Here is an 18439-nt window from a genome sequence, read left to right on the forward strand (position 1 = left end):
CTGAAATATTATTTTGCACTCAGTCGTGTCTGTACAATTTGTGTTGAAGTCTCACAGCTCAAATCAGGAGGCTTAAAGTTTAGTCCTAACTCCATTTATGTACATTAATAGAACAACAGCAAGAGTTTAATCCTTTTTTTAAAATAGAAAATAGTTAAAGCTCGGAGGTGGCACAGCAGCTGAAGTCAGCATACTCAGTTTTTAATGCTCTCCATTTCACACAGGTAGTATTTTGTTGCAATAAACACACTAAACAACACTCTTTGAAATGGAAACGCAGTAAGAAATTGAGATTTGGTGCAGTTTTATTTAAACCGTTACTGTAGAGGAAGCACGCATTAGCCCAATGGAATGTGGGGACTGAGGCCTGCAGGAAGTCCTGCTGGGCAGAGCTTTGCCTCTCAGCTCAGGCAAACACATCGTTATCATGTTTTATGAATATCTAGATCGTCACTTCATAAGCACCAACTTCCTCCTGAAAACATCCCCCAATAATTGGGAGCAACAGAACTAAAAAACTGGGATCCCAATGCGGTTTTATTGTTTGCCCCAGGAAAAGGCCGCAGGCCACAAGTAAGCATAGTGGATACCCACGATAAACACAGGGTCCCCACCAGTTCCTTCGATGTTGAGATGATCACTCCTAGAGTACCTGGTGAGGATGTGATGTTGGGGTGAGCACACATTCCTTGCATTTAAGGGGTGCAAACCCCTTTGTCCATGGACAATAAACACAGGAAGGCTCCACCCACCCATTCCCCTTTGCTGAGATTCAGTGCCTATCATTTCCCCTTTATTAAGAGTTGAAAATAAAGAAAAAGTATGCAGATTTGGGATATGTCATTTCATTCCACATTTTTTGTTGCTGCTTCTACCGGGAGTTAACAATGACAGACCCTTAATTTTAACTAGGAACCCCTTGTCCCATGGCCCAAGGAACTTAACTACCAAAATGTCCCTGCAGTTCATGCTCTTGAGTGCCCAGTCTACCTCCCTGTTTAAGCTGGAAATTTTTCTGTAATTAAACTGAGCTGTGCCAAAGCAGAAGGATTGCTGCTAAGAGCAAAGAACCATTCAGGCTACATAAAGGAACACATTTTCTGGTGGAGCTTTGTGGGGATTTGAAATGAACCATGAGGCTCCTTCAAAACAAATAAAGTCAAGAATAGGTTTGACCTCTTTTCTTCCCCTGTGTTAGTCCAAAATTGGTCCTGAAAGTTACCAACATGAAATTAGTTTCTGTAGTTTCTCCCTCAAAACGGAGCTCTAGGATTAAACTTGTCACTAATTATTGCTCCACCATCCTGTGCCTGTGTCCAAAAATTTCTATTCTAAACACACAATGTGACAGAAATTGGACAGAGAGATGACTGCTGAGCAGTAAGAACAAATATTCCCACCACCTGATAACTTGTTTACTCAATTAAAATGGGTAGCCACCCTCCCATAGCAATAATTTTTAATTTTGTAAGCATGTGCAGCAGAAAAAAATGTGTGATCAAAAGGGCTCTGCTGTCGAAAGCACAACTGAGGACACCTGAGAAGACTGTTTGCACAATGCTGTAATAGAGTTTTGAAAACCCATAAATCCCTCTAGAGTTGTGTGGCAAACTTCCCTCTCTCTCTGTGCCACTGCAGATATCAAATATTAATTAGGTTGAACCAATTACTGATACCAACGTGCGAGAGAAAAACTCAGCACGTCAGTATGTCTGACAGAGATATTGCTACTTCTGCCTGAACTGAGATTCATCGGGAGAAAAATCTCCCAGTTGCTCAGACTTCAATTATTAGCAGCTTTGGTTTATTTAATGCAAGGTGACCACCAAATGCTGGTGTCCTGGGTGAACTGCATACCTCCAGGTCTGACAGAAAAGCAAAGGGAAATGTAGAAATGTTTTTGAATCAACCTTCTCTGACGCCTTTGAAAATCCTCTTTTGTCTATCTTGTTGTTGTTCACCCCGCATTGAAAACGGCAGATTAGGGAATTTATTCATGGTGGGTTTGAGATTAGAAAAGATAGGCAGTCTTTCACAAAGGGCATTTTAAGTAGACCAGATTCATAATTAAAAAAACCCCACAACACTCTCCTTTTAAAATAAATGATTGCCTCTAAATTTCCTCAAATAATAGCTGCTTCTTTAGCTTCAAATCCAAAGTAAACTATCACGCAGAAAATTAACCTCCCTTATGTTCTCAGTACTTTCTTGTTAATACAATACTTCTGGACACAAAAGCCTTAGCTTTTATTATGTAAATGTAGCTGGAGCACTTCTGTTCTCCTTATCACTACAAATACGATAAAAAGCACATTATTAAACAAGGATATTTACACTACTGATCTTGGCTGTTGAAATAATATGACTCAAAACAGGACGCAAGAATATGTAAGAGGGAGAAAAAAGGCAGCCCTCGCTTTCAGCCCTGGCGTCCCAGAATCACCGAGCTAACCCTACACAGGCACGCTCATAAAAACGATGCCATTTTCAGAAGTTATGAGCGTTTCACTGAAATATATAAATATTAGATGAATGGTATTAGTAATATTTATTCTATGGGAAGCAACTCAAGATGTTGTTTTCATTACAAAGACCCAAGATTTCGCAAATCTTAATAGATTTAATGAGTGTCTGGTCTATGTGGTTCCACTAATTCATTAATAACTTGACTTCTGCTCATTACAGAAGCACTGAAAGACTACAGTCCTCAGGTGAATCGAGAAAAAAGAAGATATTTTGCTTGAAGATACAAACATGCACAGATGTAATAACAGAAAAACATTTTAACTGATATAAACTTTACATTATTAGGACTGATTTTTTTTCTTTTTTTTATGTAGAAAGTGAAACTACACTTATTTATCCTAATAACAGGTAACTAATTCTCATAAGTAAACAAAGTTACAGTGGTTTAGGCTTGAAAATGTTGGGAAAACAGTTTTAGCTACTAGGCTTTGATAACGGTCAACACTGCCCTTATATTGTGCAGTCTTACAACAGAGAAGGAGTCCTTCTGGTTTATGAGCAACAAAGATGAAAACTGCATTCATGTGAAAAAAAGGATACAAAACCTATAAACATAAGCTTTTCATCTCAAAACGCTCTAGTCAAAAATTCTACTGGCTTACAACAAACATCAAAAATTAAACAAATCGCCAAAACAGGCAGCATTATTTTATGATACAAATGTTCAAACTGTGCTCACTTTACATGGTGTAAACACTATAAATTTTCATTGTTTCTGAAAACAACATTGGGTGGGAATGAAAAAAAGTAAATTTGAAATATATTTATTGCCAGAGAAAGAAAACAGGTTTATGCAAACCTATTCTAGCACTGGTAAATCCATTTCAATTAAGTAATAAATATCATAGCTACAATATTAGCAGTATTACTGATGATAGTTATGACAGTGTCTAATTTTCAGAGGCATATTTATCATAATAATAGTTCTCACCTAACTCAAAAGGACGTTGTGAGGATTCATTAATATTTATACCCATTAGTGTTTTGGAAATAACAAGCGTTATATTATTTTAATTTTTACATGACTAATTAAAGCAGTATGAGGTTGTAATTGGATGCAAAAGCACAAAACCTATTCATTCCACATAACAACGAGACTTGAACAAATAGTAAAAAAATAGTAACAACAACAATAATAATATGCTGCTTTCTATAAATAATGCTTTTTCACTTCATTCATGCTCTAAATACAAAGTCCAGGGTTTGGACTGGGTCTTTCTGAGGTCTCTTTGGCCCCACAACTCCCATGAGATTTACCGCAACCCGCAGGGTAAAAAGAAATACTAAACTCACCACATAAACTACTCCAGAAAAAAAAAACCCTAAAAAACCCCCCCTTGAGCCTATTCTAATTACAACGATGATTAATTCTTTGCAGCTTTCAGCATTATAAAAATGCATTCCTTTAACTGCAAAATAGGTAATAGCGGCTGTTGTATCAGCCATAAAAGTCTCTAAGCCCTAATTGTTGTTCAGAAGACTTAGCAGTTTGGTCGGTATTAATCAGCCAGGATTTCCTGTGTGTAATTGCTCTTAACTAGCTCAAACACAGTAATGGACTGGTAAATTGGAAATGAAGAACAGATAGCTTTAAGAAGAATCTTGGCCACTTTATTTCCTCTCTTGCATTACAACAACAGCTATTCATAATAAAGACAATTAAATATTCTCTATTTAATGTCTCACCATGTCACTCAAGGAAATAACTTTTCTTCTCATTTACTTTCCTCTGTTTCTTTTATCACCATTACACAAACTCCACCGCTTACCTCTGACTGCCACAGAACTCTGTATAAGCCTGTGGGGTTTGGTTTCTCGTCATTGTCCTCACCCCACCGCTCTCCCAGTTGCAGAAACGCTACTGAATTTAAGAGGTGGTTTTTCGCTTGGCTGTTTAGGAAATCCCTTTTGGAGACCACAGAGAGCCACCAACGTGATTCCAACCCAAACACCAGAGACCTCTGTGTCTCCCTGGGATGCGTGCAGGGAGCGTGGAGCTCATCCAGCAATGCTGGTGGAGCCACGTGCAGGGAGAGTGCCTTTGACCTGACTTTGACCAAGTCTGCTGAGATGCTGTGGCTAAACCTCAATTTGCTTTGGGGTTACCGAACTCTGTAGCCAGAGCCCCATACACTTGTCTTGAGGAAGGATGATCTGAAATCAAAGTTTCTCTATGGGCGTATTTATTCCCCAGCGCTTTCCCAAAACTTCACCCTGTGGTTTCAGCCTCAGGTTGGACCTTGTTCTAGTGTAAAGAAACAAAGAACAAACAAACAATAGAAAAATTGCAAGAGTATTTTAAAGACAAAGAAGCCTGGTGCCTTCCCTATGACCTTTCCAGAAAAAGAACAAATCTTCTGTGTTCAAGGTTAGAAAACCTCCCTATTAGCACAAGGCTTACCCAGAATATTGCTGCCTGAAAGATTAAACTTCTGTAAATATAAGCACTGCAAAAAAAATTATTCAGAATGAAACCTGGCAGCCTGACTAGCCACAATGTACCCACGCCAGTCTCACAACCGCCTGCCAAGCTTCCTGGGAGAAATATATTTTAAGGAACAAGCTTTAATTCATCATCCTCTAAGATGATGAAGTGATACAACAGGAAAACACATATTAGTTGCCTCAATAGCTTTGCAAAATAGGTGTCTGCCAGTTCAGGGCTGTGTTAATCCAGTGTGGGTGTCACTGCCGTTACCTGGACCCAACACCAAGCAGAGATGCTTCTGTGCAAAGAAAGAGAAAAAACTTAGAAGGAAGCTATGACTGGCAGGAAATGCTTTGTAGCATTTTTCTTAAAAATATTTCACTTCATTGGAGTCACGCACCATTCTTTTTTATTTTGATGTTTATTCCTAGCTGGTATTAAAAATAGAGGCTGAATCCATTCATACTAGAATTCAGATAAATGATTAATTCATAAACTGTACATTAAGGTATTATACACATATGTAAATGCAGCACAACTGTATTGTGTACAAATTCTGAAAACATCTATACTCACAAACAAAAAGGCAGCACATCACACTTCTAAATGGCAAAAAATAAAGCAACACTTTCTGACACCTATGAAATAAGCACACAATAGTTTCAAGAAGTTTCTTTTTTGAAAGTGTTTGTAGAATTAAACTTCAAACAGACGTCCTTTGCCAATACATTTCCTGAAATTTCCTTTTGACTTTGCAACAAGGACAACTGCCCAAGGCTTTGCTAATCAATTTCTTGTTTTGCAGAAAACAGTGTCATTTGAATTTTGTCCAAGAATAGAGTTTGAAATGTAGAAAATATGAAAAGCTAACTAACGTGCAATTATTTGTAGCCACAATCTGCATACCAAGTAAGAAGCTGAATAAGTAATTTAACAGTTATTGCAACTTTAATAAACAAAGAGCCACCCATTGTGGCTTAAGGATGCAATATTCAAGAGTGAATTTTACTACCCTTCTATTAGTATGCTTCTTCAAGAAAAAAAAAATAAAAATCTTTGTATCCTTTATAAGTATGGATCTTAAAGGAAAAAGAAGAGGGTTTTGGTTTTTTTTGTTTCAGAAGACTATTCCAGGATCTCTTGCTATCATAATCTCCTATATGAAGACTTGAACAATTTGTAATGCTCTCTTACACCAAATATATGTCTAGTCACATCCCAAAATCTTCCCAGAGGTCAAGTTTCCAGCTTGCCACCTCGGGTCTTCCTTTCTGGAAGAAGACCTGGCGTGAGGAAGGGCGCGCCTGGCTGTGTGCTGCTCTCTCTTCTCCAGCCAGGTAGCTAAAGCACCAAAACCCCAGGGTTTTGCCTGTACCCCAAACCATAGATCTACAAGCACTGAAATGTAGAGAGGAGGACGTGGAGGAAACATGTCCATCCCCATCTTCCTCCTCCTCCATTGGCCGCATCAAATATTCCACTGCAGGTGGAACACAAAATCTGGGCTGCAAAAGCCTCTGTAACTTTGCTTCTTGCAGATATGCTGAACGTGCAGCCCTTTTGATGGGTAAAGCTTGAGAATAAAAAGGGAATTTCTTACTACTGCTTTTTAGGAATGAAATTTTTTCTCTCATTATAATTTTCTCTTGTTCTCAGAGAACTGAGGAAGCCCTCTCTACTCGGGGCTCTTCCAGCTTGCACAATGCATCTGAGCAGTGTCAGCACAGGGCTTCCACAGCCAAAGGCCACTCTCCACTAAAAGAACGGAGTTTTACAAAACACCTCTGGCGCACAAGGCAGGGGGGCTTTCAGGCCAAAGCTTTGCTGGCTCAGTGGCCATTAGGCTGTCTTCCCCATGTTCAGGTTTCACTGAACACTTCCACATCCATCTCTGTCTAGAACTTTGCTAAGCTTTGGGTAAGTGAAGTTGCACTAACAATGATTTCCCAGCACAAAGTCTTTATGAATTACCCCTAAAGTTTCTGATACAGTTTTATTTGAACTTTTTCTAACACCAGGCATGGTTGTCCTGACTGTTATACCACTGTGAGTCAGGAATAATTCCAAAGATGACAGCAGAGAAATCAGATGAGCAACAGAGTCACAACCTCTACTACCTAAAGGACCAACAAATTTCCTTTTGTTAGCAGCTGAAATGAGATTTCTTTTATGGAAGAAGAATTACAGTTGCTGGTGAACGAATTATTTTCATTTTGAGGAATTGGTGCAATTCTAGATTATGGAAACAAAATGTATGGGGCTTATAATTTATCCAAGTAGTACAGCATAGCTATCATTCAAACATTTCAGGTCTTATACCAACAGAATTTAAAAAGAAAATAAATATTATTCATGCCCAAGAACTGTTTCCCATTTGTCTGATTCTTTAGTCATCCTTTAAAAATGACTCATTAGACATTTCTCTTTTGTAGTTTGGTAGAAAATTCACCCTAATCTAAAACTTAGTAGAAACCCAACGGTGATTTCTTACGAATGATTTATACCTAACCCTCTGAAGAAAAGGATTTATAATGAAAGTGATAGCTCAACCCTAACTGCAGCACTGGGAATGGTGACACCATAATTAATGTATTATTTCAGTGGTGGGAGACACTGACAGTTGCTTTTTGTTCTCGGACAGAAATTTATAGTGTGACTGAAAAAGCCACCATGGAAAAAAAAATTACACAGAAGAGGAAAAGAAATCCTTGTAGCAAAGGCACGTCCTTACAATCCCCCTCCCAAGGACTATAAAATCCTGGCAATGACAGCGTTTCCTCTACGGTGTAATTTATACCTTGCTCCTCTACTAGATGGCAGTATGACATGCTCTCAGAACATCGAAGTGAGGGGCTTTGTTTCATAGGAAGCAATTACTTTAAAATATCATCTTAGTGGCACAGAAGTGGGGAAAAAAAAAAAAAAGAAAGAAAAAAAAGCCCACCACTGGCTGTATATTTTGAAATTGGATCTGTTTACTTACTGGTTCAACATTAAAAGCAAAAAGTGCATATTCCCGGTCAGGTGACACTTCATATCGAATAGCCTTTAAGGAGACCTAGAAAATAAATCAGACATTGAAATAAATATTTTTCAGTTTTCAAACAATAACATCTAGAACTAATTGTTATGATCACCTTTTTAACAATAAACAATACTGTCAGACTAAGTGTTTTGGAAAATATACATCACATCTCTTTTCAAAACCCAGAAATGTTATGTGGGCACATATATGCTCCCATAAGAGAACGCATAACTGCATTGCGCCTCAGACCAGGCAGCTATCTCAAAAAAATCAGAATTTTCCTTGCAAATCTACTGCACAGTGGCTGGTGGAGCAGCTGTGGACAGGTAGTAGACAACCCTCATAAACGTCAGTTTACTAATTCCCTCTCATTCCCTGCAGTCATGGGCCAAAGTGCTGGACATAACAAATAGTAAATACCTGCTGGAGCAAATTATTATAAAGAAACAGCACTACCTGTCGCAATTAAGACAACACTGAGGAAAACTATCCCATTTCCCCCAGTTAAAAGTCTTTGGGATGCTGTGGTACCAGGTGTACCCTGACCTGGGTTCTGCAAAAAGGTGTGTTGCAAGTCTTACTAACAAGAAAAGATGCCAAAATACCTCAGACTTGTCAGGAATTACCTCTTCTCTGCTCCACTTATCATTTGTATAATACAGACATCCCTCCTCCTTTCCAGCGTGTGTCAATATAATACATTGCTGGCGCATCAAGGTCAGAGAGGTGACACTAACATGCTGCTCATCGGCTGCCTTTTAAATCTTACCCTCTCACCTAAAGAATTAGATGCAAGTCCTTGAGAGATTCCCGAGGACCAAACTGGAATGGGGAATTTGGGCTTCAGGGGAACGCACAGCATCCCATTGGGAGAGTCCTCCCCAAGGCCAGCAAGGCTGGAGGCAGTGCACGGGGAACCAGGGGACAGCCAAAGGCAGAGGGGACTGATCATAGAATCATAGAATGGTTCATGTTGGAAGGGACCTTTAGTCCAACCCCCCTGCAGTAAGCAGGGACATCTTCAACTCGATCAGGTTGCTCAGAGCCCCGTCCAGCCTGACCTTCAATGTTTCCAGGGATGGGACATCTACCACCTCTCTGGGCAACCTAATGGGTTGATGGTCCAGCATAGATCAGGACTGGGGTGCCAGGGGATTGTGAGAGCCAGCGGTGTCAACATGAAGACAGATTTTATTTATTGTTATATTAATAACATGGAGAAAGGAAAACATGCCAATGCAGCGAAGTTTTTCTGACCCAGGGCTGGGAAAGAAGAGGACAAAGGCAACGTGCCTGGATGAGGTGTAACAGCAGCTCTTGTATCAGGACTCTTTGGATGAATGTGGAGGTGATGTTCTGCAGATTTATTTACCGAGAGGGCATAGGAGCAAGGGTAGAACAGGCAGTAGGGAGGCCATGGCATGAAAAAGTAGGATTATCTTGTAACACTGTGCTTTTCTTACAAAGAGCAAAAATTAAAAACCAGTGGAATAAACAGAGGCCAAATGGAAGCAGTTTGACTTCAACAGACCTTGACATTAAAGGAAGGTAGCTCATTCCTTTACCCTTAGCAGAATTGTAAAGAAAGCAGTTACGGTCTGGTAAAAGAGGATTGCTTACGTGATGTAGCAAAGGTTGAAGGTTAAATGGCAGTATGTGAAGTTTAAGATTGGGTCCTGCAATAATAATTCAGTGATAAATTCTTTGTCTCATTAAAAAAGAATTAGTACATACTTGAGCTTTGTATGAGTCGTATACTCATACTGCAATATAAAATCAACATGGAATGTGGTTTTAGAGTTTTCTTGTAGATTCACTCTTAGCTTTTGAGTTTCTAAAGCTGTTTTCTGCAGATCTTGGGTCATTAAGATAAGTCTGAGAGCCCTCCTCTGCTTTTGTAGTTTTGCAATGATACAGTACAAGAAAACCATCAAAAGTTAATCAAAACCTTAGGCAGGTACTGGATAAGTGACAATTTTACCAGGACGACATGATTCATATCTCATTGTTGGAGCAAACATAAGTGTATTTTACTTTGGAAATTAACTTCTTACTGGAAATATTGAAAACACTGACATTTAATGTACTAACTTCTGACATAATGCTGGCTTCCTCTACTACAAAAAACAATGCTACAAAACACTTTCATCATTATAAATAATACTCTGTATCAGCTGTGAATTTATTTTCTTTTCATTCATTTTAATAGCCACCTACTAACTTCTTTTCCCAATAATTTCTTAGGGTTTCTCTCATATGCAACCCATTTCCATTCATCAACGCTATTCATTAACGACACTGAAATGGCACTTCAACCATCAGACAAGAAAAAACAGCAAATGCACAAATTAAAAAATAAGTATTTGCATGGAGGAATGTGGAGAATGCTACTAACAGACAGTAAATTGTATCAATTGTCTTTTATATTAAGCATACAAGGACGAGAATTATGCATTTTTCAATTATATATGATACACAAGACTAGCTTCAAACATCTATATGATCCTTTGCTGTAGTATGAAAGAGCTTGCAGAATAACAACAAAAGCTGGAGTTCAATTTCACATTATCAGTCATTGTGTAGGCCATGGTATTACCGGCGTATTGCTTCTCCTTGACAATACATGAAGTTGAAACCCAAGTCATTTTCTGCTTTACTGATCCAACTGCTAGAGAACTGTGAAATTCTGCTACTTGTTATAGAAAATACTTACAATCTTTTTGTTTTCTATTAATATTGTTGAATTGTTAGTTTCGACATTCCTCAGAATCACTGTGCCATTCTGGTTTCTATAAATGAATTCATTATCTGCAAGGAGGAAAAGAAAAGAACATTAAGGAAATCTGAAATTGTCTGTTTGTGTAGAATCTAATTACGAGTTTGAACCAAAAGTATTGCTGGGAACTTCCCTCTAAAGAACACAGATTTATTTATTTTTTTAACTCAGCCATTGCTGTGATGTTACAGTGGCTTCCAGGTTAGTCATTAAACAACATGGTTAGTGTTTGTCACATGTCTGTTCTGCCACACGCTTATTCTGCCACACTTTCCCAAAGCTGAATGCACAAGGGTGATCTGTTTTGAATGTACGTACACAGCTTGCTATATTCTTAGTATAGAAAAAAACAAGGTCGAAAAATATTCCTTATGCTTAAAGGTTTCCAAGATCCTCAGTCTCTGTAGGACTTTAATAAGCCAGATGCCTAGAAAGCCTCTGAAAGTTAAAGGCAAATCACCCTCTAACAAAGCAGATTCTTGAACCTAATATTGTGCAGATCTTCCAGCTCTGCCATTTGTCCTGAAAATTAATACCAGAAGGAGATGCATGTGAAGAAATTGCCATTTTCACATGGAACCAGGCAAATCAACTTGTTCGTATTGCATTTTGGGATTACCCCAGCACTCAGGACATCTGGACAAGGACAAGAATCCCCCACGGTAGCTGCTGCACCCGTGAGAGTCTCCAGCTCAACGCTCAAAACCTACTTGACAAGAAAGGCTGGGGTAGACATATGAAAGAGACTCCAAATGAGGGTTGGGTAGCAGGTCAAAGGTTCAGGATGAAAAAACATTACAAGAATAAAGGGTTGTGATCTTGTCAGATGTCATAAACTGAAGTTCAAGTCTGATCAGTGCTTACATGCACTGCCCCACAGATAAAACATAAAACATAAGTCATAGGTCCCAAGCACATTGCCATTAAAAGCTTCAGGAGCTCTTCTTGACAGTGGAGAAGGATTACTGGTTTTTTGCAACCGGGCTAATCTAAAATCGAGAACTGATGGATCCTACCAAACTTCTGCCTCCAGTTTCAGCTAGGGAATCAATTCCTCATTGCCTACCCTCACTGTGGCTACCCCGGGGTGGCTACCATGGTGCATCCCACAAATGTTAGGGACAGGTGAATGGTTAAACATTACCCATGGCTTGTCCTGGGATGAGTCAAAGGTGAGTTTATATCCTACCGGATTCATAAAAGCACAGACCCAGCTCACTGTAACCACAAAGAGATGTGCACTGCCCAGCTGAAGACAACACTGGGTCCAGATATCCAGTTCTTCCAAAATTCTGGTGTACAGACCTAGCACACTCCCTCCTTATCCATGTTTCAGTCTTTTTTAATTTCTAAACTGGTGATGACAATCCTCATCACGCTCATTAACCATCTTTGTAAAATGCTCTGAAAGTGCAGATGAAAAGCTTCTACATTCTACTTACTATCAATAAAAACACTCATCTCCTACATATCACAGTTTTACATGTAAGTGTAGGGAGGAAAAAATCTTTTCTGAGATTGGGATGAATCAGATTCTGTGAGGCAAAACTGTTGCTGCAATAGAGATGATCCTCTCCAAACAACAAGATTTTAGAGACTTAAGATTCTCAGTGTCCAAATCACAGCAACAGCCCTTCAGACTCCTAGGCAAAGTTCTCAAAGCATCTCTTTCTTTTAATTATAGAGTAAATTTTATCAGCGCTTTCAGTCTGGATTAAAAAGTGCAGGTTCTGAATTAGATTAAGACTTGCATTTGAGACCAGAATAATGAAGAGCTCCCATTTGTCCAAAGGCATGGCATTTTCATAAGCATGCCTGATTATATCCAGGACTTTAAAATATTGCTTCATACAATTTATGACTGAGCAAACAAAGATTTTTTAACCTGGAAAAGAACTGATTGATTGAACAGAACTAGGACAGAAGTCAAAAAAGTCATAAGCAGCATGGAGAAGATAAATAATGAATGCTCGTTCCCTGCCTTTTCCAAAATAAATATTGGGAGGCACTAAATGACACCAGCCAGTGACAGGTTCAACACAAATAAAAGGGATTACTTCTTCATGCAGAAGGTAAACAAGCTGCAGAGTCACAGTCCCAGAGCAGAGCGGGTGCCAGGATTGCATTTCAGTCCAAACAAGAATTAGAAAAATAGAAGAAAAATACATCAGAGATTACAGGTTTTGAGGGGAGAAGCTTTTCTGAAAGCTGAACCTGAGACTGCGAGGGACTAGAAGCCTATCCTGAAACGTCACCTTGAGAAATTCACCCGCTTTTTAAAACCGGCCCTAAGCGTTCGCTCTTGTCCCAGGCGAGACACCAGAGGAGATGATCTGTGGGGTCTGATCCAGCGCTGACTTATTTACAACTTCAATTTCCAGCTTCTGTGTTCAAATACTGAAGAAATGTCTTTATGTCAACAGTTTAGGAGGTGATACAATAAAAGCTGTTAATGCTCCCTACACACCTTGCTCGTTTATATCCTTAGGCCGTTAAGGCTGAAGCATCTTTTGTTATATGAGGAAAGTACACAGTTCAAACTTTTATTTTCGGGTATTCCAGAAATAATAAGAATAACTAAGCTGAGAGACAGACTATTACCTAATTATCAGACATTTTGAAAAAGATTGCTGCTTTAATAATCACCTTATGTCAAAAACACAGAATGTTTTCCAATTACATACTAAGTTCTAGACAGAAAAATCACATTTTAAATATGGCCAGCAAAGCATTTGGATAATTGTAAGCTTCTCAGGATGTTTTCTAATTACAGAAAAAACTAGCCATGAAACTCAGCTCAAAGTTCAGTACACAAGTAAAGTAGCTTATTAATCTAATGAGTCTGCGGGGCTGTTAATATTTGGTAGCTGTTTCTTGAGCATCGCATGAACTGATGAAAGTTACATAATGACATCACTACTGAACTTGTATTGCTCCCTACACTCCAAAAAAACCATAACACTTTAATTAACTGCAAAACTTTGAGATGATTACATAAAAGTTGCTCCATGGATGGAAGAAGGAGATGACTTTCCCATTATTTCTTAAAGTGTAAGAAGTTTAAAATCAGGTGCTAATCTCCTGCATGCACTTCTGGTATGAATAAGGAAGAATAAATGAAGCAGTGCTGATTTGTTAGGGCTGTAAATCTTGCTATTATATTCAATACAAGCCATCAACACAGTGTCTGAATTAATGAACAGAAAATTGGTCTGCTTAAGAGAAGAACAAATTGATCTGCATTATATTCCAAGCAAAACACTGTTAGATTTAGCTGGTCTGTAAGTTGTATTACCTAAGTCCTCAATAGAATCAATGAATAATATTCTTGGACTTCTGTTTGGAAATGTGTGATTTGTTCCAGTGGAAGAGCATTTATTTAAATGGGACATACTTCAATCAAAGACAAAAAGCAAAGCAGCAACCTCTGTCTGTAATGAATTCTGTCCAGTGAGCTGATGAGAATTTGCAGCCTGATTTATAGCTGTCACCACAGCTGATAAAGGTCATCACTACATCTCATTTTTTATACCTGCCTTTCTTTGGGGCTGGTGTTCAGTGTAAATGATGCTGAAAATTGTAACTTTCAGGCATAAAGCCATTTATTCCATTATATAATGGATTTCTTCAACAGCAGAGTTCACTTCGCCAACTCCTCCCTCTCTTTCAACTTCCAGGAAATTGTCTGGTTGGTAGAATATATTATGTGTCTGTGAGTGCAGACACAGATATGTAGTCACGCTTACAAAAGTGACTGATTACAAAAAGCAGTGATTACCAGAAATAATGGAGCAGCCTTGGTGCTGTACAGAGTCAGCGCAGAGGAATGGGGGAGCCTTGGCAGAAATTTTTAAAAACCCATTAAGCAGAACGGGTGAAATCAGAAAACCCAAGACCAATGATATATTTACAGTGTCAGGGTTTCCCAGTTTCTTTGTACACATCTTTCCTAAATTCAGTCAGGAAATATGCACACAGACAAAACGGATGGAGCGACAAGGAACGGCACACACGTGGGTTTGCTTAGCCTGGCAGCTCTGCCCACTGACCTCTTGTTTGGGGTGAAACAAGACAAAATATTGAGATTTCTCTGAAAAGAATAATGCATTACGCACTATGGTCCAAATGCAGGTTTTGCATTTTCAGGCATGCTACCTGGCCAGCCTTCCCAAGATTTTACCGTCAGAAAAGGCAGGAGGTCTCTGGAAACTTGCCCACTGGTGTTGCTGTGATGCTGAACCTGGAACCGGCAGTTGAAACTCAAGACAAAGATCATGAGGCCATCACTGGTATCTTTTGAGGACCCCAAATCATCAGCTCAATATGCAAAGACAGTCTAAACAGCCAACAAAATGCTGGACACCATCAAGAGAGTGAGACGGCATGGATCATTTGCCATGATATAAAACAAGGGAGTACAAAAATTCATGGACAACCGATAAACTGAGAGATATTAAAGGAAATAGGCAGGATATACCCTGCATCATCCTTCATGCAGGGCTGCCTCATTATGGACCACTAAAAGGGGCCAGGCTCAAGTCCAACGTAGCATCAGCTATCGCTGTGGTTAGAGACCCAACACTGGGCTAGAGGAGCACTTGGCTGAGCCGGCACTGCTTCTTTGTACCTTGCTGTGTGCCAGACCGGGCACCAGCCTAAACTGCTTGTCACAGTGGACAGGAAGGTCTGGGATGATTTTACTTCTAGAAGGAGTAAGTTTGAGTGCTGGTGGTGCAAAGAAGTTTGGGGAATTACATCCAGCTACGGGAACACAGATTTGCATTAGCATCAGTGCTCACGAATTTATGGCTGTACAGCTTCTCTGATGCGACTAAGTAAGTACACGCTATCAGAGATGAGAGAGTGGCTTATAAGATAATAGCAGGACCGCCATGCTTTTGAGAATTTTCATTATTTGTCAGAGATTATGGAAAGTGGAAAGCAGAACTATGTGATAAAATATGAGAAGGAATAAGAATTTAAATACAGCTCTAAAAAAAAATAAATTGTAACGGTATTGTAATTTTCTATCAGTTTCACAACTGACAAATGAAAAGCAGAGAAAAAAAGTTACAAAATTCACATGCAGCAAGTCAGCGGTAAGAGTTAGTGAAAGGTAGTATCAGAGCTGATAGGACAGCTCCAGTCATTTAGAGCCACAGACTTAGAGGAAAAGGCAACTTCTCAAGTCCTGTAGTTTCAGATCAACAGACATGAAAGATAATTGAATGAGTCTCAGTCTGATGAAAGTCATCGTCGAGGGAATTATCGTTCTCAATCCCTAAGATTAAGGAAGATTGGTGAATAAGGGAAATTTAAGTCCTGAAGTTGTTCTGAACCGCTTCAGATAAATGAGCCTCCAGATACCAGCGTGACCAGCAAGGCTGGCAAACAAATTACACCGTGTCAAGAGAGCAGACGGCAGCACGCCCCGTGGGAACAAGCCCGCATTGCTCCCTGGGGACCGAGGGCACATTGCACTGGGCCACGCGTGCTGCTGGGATGGATGGAGCTCTGCGCTGGCACAGCGAATGCCACCGGGCCACCAAGAGACGACTGGCACTCTTATTGCTCATCCCTGCTGCTGCAGGAAGGTCCTTGCTAGACCTGACCTCAGGCGTGACCCACGGCAGCTGGCAGGCAGTTTGCATCTGATGGGCTTTACAGGAGAGTAAGAAACGCCGAGAGAGCCCTCTGAGCTTTGCAAGAAGCGAAAACGCCTCATCCTGTTCAGCCCCATGAAGCCAATTACTGCAGCTGGAAACAAGTCGAGAGCCTGAAGTTATCACCCTCTCTCTTCCAAAAAAGAAAAGCCGTTGTGGGTTTTTTAATGACCCAAAGCAGTCAGAATTTTAGAATTTTATCTTACATCTGAAGGACAAGCCTTCCACCAGCCCTGCAGCACTGCCAGCCACAGTGCAGGGCATCGCTCAGCACTCAGCCAGGCTGAGACCCCTTGGCTGACACGATGGCAGCGCCTGACCCAGCCGAGGGTTTCCTGGAGTCCTCCCAGGCAGGTATTGATCAGACACAACTGGTTAGCACTTACCATCTAACAAGATAAGGGGCAGGAAGGTTGCAAGGACAGATTTTTTTTTCAGACAGAGTTTGTATTTTCAGACTGGCAATGGCATGTACGACAATCATACTCATTTGGAAAAATACATGAGGATGAGGCGGTGGGATTAAAATTTAAAAAAATAATCTTCTGCTTGTTTAGCATCCCAACAAGTTTTCTGAAGGGCCAGGTGAGCGCCAGCACAGTGGATGGAGACCAGAGGTGGGGAAAGGAGTGTGTGTGCCCCTCGGGTGGGCTTGGGCATGTCAGAGCCCTCACCCCCAGCACACACACACTGTGGCTGAAGAGAAGGGTCCGGTTGAAGAAAGAAAACCCGGGCTATCCACAGCAGACCTGCGGCACACAGGAGAAAAAAGCACTGCCTTGTAGTGTTTACCCACATTCGCAGGACTGGGGGAGACTGACAGCTTACGCTGAAATACAGTATGTCTCAGTGGGAACAGCGTCACGACCGAACCGGGTACCCGGGCAGGCTGTGGGCTCACAGCAGGGAGTGATGGCCACTGTGACTACCAGCATTCGCACCCACAAGCCAGCCCACGCGAGGCAGAGCCCCGAGGGGAGATCCCAGCCCGTCGGAGCCAGGCAAAGCACCAGGCGTGTGTACGTTAGGTACAGTCACCCACACAGCTCACGTGAGCATCTTGCATGGAAAGTTAACTGTGGGGGGGACTTCCTGAATGACAAGTGCTTTCTGAGTGACACAGGGGAGCGAATGGAACAAGCTGAGGTTAACAGGCTGCTGTGCGTGGGACCAAGACCTTAAAAAAACCCCTTAATTCTGCCAGATGCAGCACAAGCACAGGACTGCTGTCTTCAGAGACTGGTTTTGAGAGAGAGAGCCTGAGGTTTTGGGAAATAATGGAAGCAGAGGGGAAAACGACAGAACAGGGTAAATTCGCAGAGGGAATAGAGACCGTAAGGAAAAAACCAGCAAACATTAACAAGAAGCACCAAAGAAGAGGAAGAAGGTTGAGCGTGATATGAGCAGGGAGAAGGATGAGCACTGACAGGCTTAGAAAAAAATACTTATTTTACTTAGCTATCATGAAAGGGGAAATTGTATTAGTAGGTCTGCAGGATTATCGACCCACTCAGGACAGTATCTGCCTACTGGAGCCACACACCTTTGCACGACTGGGAGAGTGATGCCCCCAGGGCCTGCACTCCCTGGGGCAGGTATGGTTTACTCCTCAGAAACGCATGGGGAATAGATGTTCAACAAATGGTAGGACCACGCAAGCTCCCTAACCGCTGTAAAACTTAATCATATAGAAGATAACGCAAAATAAAAGCACAATCAGTCCCTGATGGAAGCCTATTCAGTGCCCAGACAGATGCAATCCCAAATTCAGGTGGAAAATACGACTGTTGTGATGATGCATTTAATACTACGATCTGTTGTTCTTTCAAGATGTGCTGCAGTGCATCTATTTGATATTTATAGCATGAACCAATAAACAACTGAATCTGAAATTCCCTCCCCAAGGCAGAAGCCAAGCCTGGTTTGATACCGAGCTGCTTCCCAGAGAGAAAAAGCAGGGAAGGCTTCCCATCCTCTGTGCCCTGGTGCTGCAGTAAGCTGGCTCTGGGATAACAGAGAGG

The 18439-nt window shown here is 40.7% G+C and overlaps 1 protein-coding gene across 4 annotated transcripts in view; it reads right to left on the reverse strand.

The window, feature by feature from the left end:
* The window catches only part of DPP6 (dipeptidyl peptidase like 6), a 563740-nt gene that overhangs the window by 137640 nt on the left and 407661 nt on the right, over window positions 1–18439 (reverse strand). For all 4 annotated transcript variants that reach the window (XM_075746658.1, XM_075746660.1, XM_075746657.1 and 1 more), the window contains exons 4-5: window positions 10693–10787; window positions 7938–8012 (exon numbers count right to left, since the gene is read on the reverse strand). In XM_075746658.1, coding sequence (XP_075602773.1) covers window positions 7938–8012; window positions 10693–10787 — 170 coding nt within the window. The remainder of the gene's footprint in view (window positions 1–7937; window positions 8013–10692; window positions 10788–18439) is intronic.

Source organism: Balearica regulorum, chromosome 2, assembly GCF_011004875.1.
Source record: "Balearica regulorum gibbericeps isolate bBalReg1 chromosome 2, bBalReg1.pri, whole genome shotgun sequence".
NCBI classification, from domain to species: domain Eukaryota; kingdom Metazoa; phylum Chordata; class Aves; order Gruiformes; family Gruidae; genus Balearica; species Balearica regulorum.